At 38.1% G+C, this 6,762-nt stretch overlaps 1 protein-coding gene across 2 annotated transcripts in view; it reads right to left on the bottom strand.

Annotated features, from left to right (window-relative positions):
- The window catches only part of AP2A2 (adaptor related protein complex 2 subunit alpha 2), a 31,142-nt gene extending 25,110 nt beyond the window's left edge, over positions 1-6,032 (bottom strand). For both annotated transcript variants that reach the window (XM_031055698.1, XM_031055699.1), the window contains exon 1: positions 5,885-6,032. In XM_031055698.1, the coding sequence (XP_030911558.1) occupies positions 5,885-6,017 (133 nt within the window). In that variant the 5' untranslated portion in view covers positions 6,018-6,032. The remainder of the gene's footprint in view (positions 1-5,884) is intronic.
- Between the last annotated feature and the right edge of the window lie 730 nt (positions 6,033-6,762).

Raw genomic sequence — 6,762 nt, 5'->3', positions numbered from 1 at the left:
TTTCCCTGCTCTGTCAGCAAACAAATGTAGGGAATTTTGTTCTCCTAGACATCAGAATTACTGTTAGATGAACCAGAGGAAAACATCCAGTAGGAAATATATTTTTTCCCCTTCTTTGGAAGCAATATGGCCAGAGGAAAGAGAAGATAATTCACCATGTCTGCTTATCTGCTGTGACCTCCAAACTATAGTGTAAGCAACAACGGAGTATTCTGCATAAATACTTCCTGTTGTACTATTTTCCCAATGAAATGGCACTCAAGAGCAGAACCTTCTTCCTATCCCACCATGGCAAGGAGATGCAGATCAAAGATACCTTTCCTTAGGAGAAGCAAGGAAAACAAAACCCAAAAACAAAACACAGGAAAGGCAGTGACAGCTTTAGTTTACTAGTATTTTTTCAGCTGCTTAGGAAGAGTTTCTACAAACTCTTAAGATTTGATTTTAATTGGTCATTTACATGAGATCCAGAAGGAAAAGAAATAACCAGTGAACAAACCAGTGGGTCTTTACATTACCTAGCAACAAAAACCACTCTAACTCCTGACAAGCCAGCTGTTCTAGGGGGATTGATGAAAGGAAGAGGTGATGCTCTTGCCATATTACTGTGACTCACAGAAGGGAGCACTAAATAAGCTGAATCCATTTTAGTCAGTCTAACTCTAGTGGCCAAGCTCTACATAACTGAGGAGTTACTGTAATTATTGGATAGCATTAATATCATGAGTTGCTTCTCTGAGATTCAGATACACCAAAAGATATCAGAAAGTAGCTTTCACATCAACATCACCACAAGTGAAGACACCCCAACCAGTCTCCAAGACCAAACTCCCAGAAGGCCAAGAGGCTGAACTGCAGCTGCCTGTCAGTGTACAATCCACCAGGAATATACAAAGGTTACAAGTATTAAATCTAATCTCTTATATTCTCAAATGACTGGTGTTGACTTTGCGATACCAGAAAGGAAAGGGGAGTACAGAACACTGCAACCCAATTGCTTAATGAAGAACATAAAGGATGAAAATATGTATACTTTGAACCACATCAACTTGCACAACAAACTATTTGTCAGAGTTTAGCAATTCCTTTTTTAGGTTTAGGACCCAGCTATTTAAAACATTACATCCTTCCAAGATCCCAGTATTTTAAGAGCTCAGATTAGCAAGGTCCTTGGATCTCAGGGTATTTGAAGAATTTTTGATAGAAGCTACACCATGGAATCAAGCACAAAACATATCACCATCCTACTAACAAGCAGCTTCCTTCTCCACCATGTGGTATCAAAGAAAAATATTGTAAAATTGGTACCTGAAACACCTTTTCCAAAGACAGAAAAAATGCTACACTGACTGCTTTCAAAAGCTCCTGTTCCTTGTATACAGAAGTGAAGGCAATGTGAGAGTTCTCAGGCAGGTTTATAAACTAGGCCAAGTTAGCTTCCTACAGCTCTTCCTCAAAGTCTTATTAGTTCCCAGCAATAACAGAATATCAGGGGTTTTAAAATTTTTAATTATTTAATTATCTGAGAATTTGAAAAAAGAGAACTTCAGTCAAAGGTCTCACAGTAGTTGTCTAACTCCAGCTGTCTTTTGAAGAAGTCCGTGACTCTGATTCTTATTGAAATTTTAACTATTCCACTCGCTTCCATGTCACATTTATGGAGAGTTCTAAAGGTTCTATTTTAAACATTACTAACAAGTCTCATTGCTTAAGTATGTGCCAAAATAGTACAGCTTCCCCCAGTCCCAAGCAAACATCTGAACAAGAGCAGAAGGAAATGTCACATGTTCTGTTATCTTTATTGCAATACACAATCATTTCTTTTAACTCAGCTCATTTTCAAATGCTTTTGGGAACATTTGCAAGTGCTGCAAATCAAGTCAGCAGAAACAGGAAGGATTCACAATACATGTCAGCAGGTTTTCAGCACAGTGGGCATTTCAAAGGCTACTTGCTTTTCCTGAAAATTTTATTAGTTATTTGGCTAAGAAAGAAATTATTAACAGCTGATTAACAATGAGTACTATTAAGAAATAATTACTATTTCCAAATTTCTATGTATAACCTCCCTAGCATTTGAACCAGAAGTTTTGATTTTCCTTGCTCATACATATCTACCACACAGCCCCCTGAAAAGAAGTAAGGCAAGAAAGTATTTTAAGACCTTTTGGTTCTCAGGCAGCAGCTTCCAGCTCTAGATTGGAATATAAGTTAAAGAACAGCACCTGGTTTTCAAGCTAACTCAGTGTACTGAAAAGCCAGTGTGCTGCACTGCTACTGAGCCTGCTACCAGCAAGAGGGGTCCAGGAAAAACAGTTTAGTCCTTGAGATGTTCACTGGGGGTAGATAAGGAAGCCTGACAAGTCTAATCTCACTAGCTTTCACATGGCCTTAAAATCACAGCTTTTGAAACCACAATAATGCCTTTTGCAAAACAGAATGGACAACACTGTTTCTTTGCTTCCTTCCTACAGGGACCTCTGTTCATGCAGTTGGCAGCAATCCAGGGATATACTGTATCAGAAGGCTATTACTAGCTTAGAGGCTAACAGGACTGAATTTGATTTTTATGAATGTAGCTATACTTTGAGACAAGATCTGTATTTCTGTAGGGGTGACAGTCCAAGCCCTCTACATCAAATGCTGAATAATTGTGCTGAACAACCCATACAAATCCATAAACTAGTATTTATTTACCATACTACTAGCATCAGAAAAAAGATCAGCCCTACAACTCATACTTGTCATATTTGAAGCCTGATTTTACTTCCAACAATTCAGTTTGTCACTGAAGACACTATGATTTCATTGTGCAATTGCCTCCACACGGATCAAAGACAGCATGACTAAGCAGGCCCATCTTAAATATAAAGCCTGTGCTTTCACAGCCTGCCAGGAAAGCAATTTACTGAGTTCACAGTTACACAGCTTCAGTTTAAAACAGCTACTTAGAGCCTTATCTTAACCTCCTCCAAAGGGTTACTGTGTATTTTGGGATAATAGAGAAGATTTGCTCAAATATGGAAAACCAAGTCAGCAAAAGAAAAAAAAAAAGAAACAAAAAAAAAGCAACAATTAACAACTCACATTGGGGTACTTCTGCACAAGCCAAAAAGAAGATACACAAGCATGTCTGAAATCTAGCAGCCACTCTTGTAACACAAACCCTACTAAGCAATCAGAACAAAACTAAATTCTAATGCCAGAGCAGGAAAAAAAGAACAAGCCTGAATCAGGCAGAGAACAAAGTTCCTCTGACCACGGAAACAGCTTACAGATTTGTGGATAGCTTCATTAATACACAAATTATGGTTTGAGAGAGCAAAGTGACACAACAATTTAATAAACTTTTTTCACTCCCAAAGCAGTTACTGCTCTAACACTGAGACTTCTAGTTTGGTTCAAGCATGGGAGCAAAATCAGCTTACAGTCTGAACATGTAAAACAGAAGGAATAGCATCTCGGCACACTCTACTCCTACAGCTTCTCCTTTATCACACTAGTGTAGCTTCTCTCTAGTACATTCTTCTTATCTCAGTTAATGCAGAAGCACTTAAAGCAACTGTCAAGGACACAGTGACCTCAGCAATGGAGCTTCCTCATGCTTAGACAAGAGACACAGTCACCTTAAGTACAGAGATTCTAAATTCTTGCTGAGTTTGGTGCACAAAAGCTGGATCAGAACCCAAAGCCATAGCACAAATTCCATCTGTTTCCAAGGAAAGTATTGCTTGTGCAGAGATGTGAAACCTTATCCCAACTTGTTAAATACAAGAGTACTTTCAACAACAAGTTACCCAAAGGTAAGGCAGGTATCAGGCTTGACAGCTACTTGCATGCTAAAACAAAGGTAGAAATATTGAGGCTCTGTCTGCAACAGTGTAAGAATACACCTTGCAAGTTACATGGGATGGGCATCCAGGTAATGCAACACTGTGTGCTGAAGGCCCCGAGGAAGACCAGACTCCTACACTAGTGTCATGCAAGAACTTCTCTGTCAAAACGTCTTGTTTCTTGGACCTTTCCCTGATTACAGCCATGGAGCCAGTCCAAAAGCTGCATCTTTGGCCAGGAAGGACCACTAACTCAGGGCACCGGTATTCACCACAGTTATTTAACAAGGGACTTCATCTTAAGTTCACAATTACACATTTGTCTTAATCCAAACTATTTAAAAACATTTTCAGGTCAGAGCTGCATCAAAAGAAACTAGGCTAAACTGAGTAATTGCCATTTAAACTAAGAGTAAAATGCATATGAAGGTCTCTTAATTTTTATATAACCATTCTGCAAGGAAGAACCACAAAGCATGAAGTCCATGAGGGACTCCTGCAGCAGAAAGATAACACAGCTATCAGCTCCTCACTCTCATGGCCTCAAGCAGTTACACAACAAGTTGTCTAAACACAACTTTTTACAAATTGTGACATACACGTTTTTGCTCAGGCTTCATCAAGTTACTGTCTTCAGGTAATTAAAATTTTCCACTCAAAATCCATACAGATATAGTAAGAAACCATAATGAAGATCAGCTACAAGAAGGTTTAGCCATCTTCCACTCAAGCTACTGAATGAGCATATACTGACCTTTATTCAAAACTATTTAAATAGTGCTTAAAGGATGCTACATAAGGTATGCAGGCTAAAGTTGTGACACTACTTTGCTGAAAGCACCTCTATTCTCTGAACACTGCCTGATTTATATTTCTACATAGCCAGAGATTCCTATGATAATTTGACCCCTGATCATGAGTAAGCAGAGAAGAATTAACTGTTCATGTACTTTTACCTATTTTTCTAAGAAAAAAATGTAAACAAAGAGGCATGTGATGGCTTTTAATTTTGAAGAATTTCTTAAGTGTCTGGCATTGTGGTTAACTCTTCCCTTCTAAGCTGTTGATGACACTCAGGTTTCTAAAGGTCTACAGGTCTTTGTACACCTTTAAGAGACATACTACTTAAAATATAGCCACAGATCATACAAAGTTCAGGAACTTTGTTCAGTTATTTGTTAATGCATCGAGTATACCAAACAGATATGCTACTCTAAGCCAGGATAGCCAGTTCATTTGTGGTAAATGAATTACTACAAATCCAGCAGATTCTGAAGGCACACTTATGATCTCCACATTGCAATACCGTATCTAACTACACACACTGCCCCAGAACTATTTAAACAAAAGCTGCCACAGCCACAACTGTTATAATTCTATTTAAAAACATCCCAACAACCCCTCAGAATCTTTAAACTTTGAAATCACATACACAACTTGAATACAGCTAACAGCATGAGTTTTACCTTGTGTTGTTTAAAAGTTAATTGCTGCCTCTTGAAATTAGTTACTGCATATACTTTGTTTCATATGAATAATTTGTACTGCTGTTGCTTGTGGTCAAGATGTATAGCTTCAGCAACTACACATTTTAATTTAATTCTGCTAGAAGACAGCCTAACCCATTACTTCCATAAAAGGCTCAGGGCTGAAGAGGGAGGAAGGAAGAAAAGCTTAAACAGATGCTGTTTTACTGGAAATAATCATATCCATCCATCTTACTTCAAACTATTCACAGCCTCGCAGCTTTCTGGAAACAAACAAGCTGAGCAGTCACGTGGTTAGGAGGGAAAGTATTAGAAATAGTTTTTGACCAGTAGCTCAATTCTTTGATAGAGGAGGAAATTTGCTTCTGTTATGGCCAAGAATCACAGGGACTGTCAGAAGGTTCTAGAGTTAAGAGAACATTTCCATCAGTAATTCTAATAGACTACTCCAGCATTTTGCTTGAGTCAGCAGTTGACAAAAGATGTCCAAGCATGTAAAAGCAAAACCCCATAAAAGAAAGTCTTATGGAAATATATATAGTATAGTATGGTCAAGTCACTTACCTTTAAATTTTGACCGAATGTTTGCTAGTTCTTTATTTATCCTCTTTATTTCTGCCTCTTTACTTTTGCCTGAAATGAAAAGAACACGTATCAGGACACAATGCTTTGGACATCCCTCTGCCACCCGAAGCATCTTTTCACCCAAACAGAAACATTCATTTGTGAACATACAAACAATAGGAGGAGTTATAACTCTCCATTTCCATCACTGGAACTGAAGGCAAACAGAGGTAACTTAAGCAGCACTTTGTACAGGAATTTGAGAAGCTCCTAAGGACCTCCCTGTTTCAAGAAGCTTTGCAGACTTTAGACAGTGTCACTTGCATATAACCTGAGATGCCACTGCTACTGACTTTCACAAATGCTCCAGTTTTTCTGTTCCTGAAACTGCCCAGAGAAAAGTGAATTTTACTTCCTATGTGATTACTAAGTTGACAGTGCTTTGAAGAAGTGAGTCTCCTAAGCACAATCTTATAAACAAGCAGCTCAGGTTATTTCTCACCTTACGGACAAGCCAATTTATTATTTCTCTGTTGAACAGTCATCCAGTTCAACAGCTTTAAAAACATTCTTAACACTCTGAAGAGGAAACACAGTAAACTCACAAGGAGTCCAAAGGCTCAAGACCTCACACAGTTAGGATACAAGTTCAGACTTTCAATGTACCTCATGAAAGCCATTTGAAAACCAGAAATACTTAAAATTCACACTTTATTAGATGACTTGGCAAGCTTATGCTTCTCAGCACCATCAGTATTTCATATCAATTTTGATTTCAAGAATAGGTATTGGGATTTCTAGTACCAATTCAAGTTACATAGAGAAACAGCTGCAGTTTAAATTGTGATAATGCAAACTTATTCAAGTAATATTCGCAT

Source organism: Geospiza fortis, unplaced genomic scaffold, assembly GCF_000277835.1.
Source record: "Geospiza fortis unplaced genomic scaffold, GeoFor_1.0 scaffold66, whole genome shotgun sequence".
Lineage (NCBI taxonomy): Eukaryota > Metazoa > Chordata > Aves > Passeriformes > Thraupidae > Geospiza > Geospiza fortis.
Note: the sequence above shows the minus strand (reverse complement) of the source record. Positions and strands in the feature narration are given on the sequence as shown.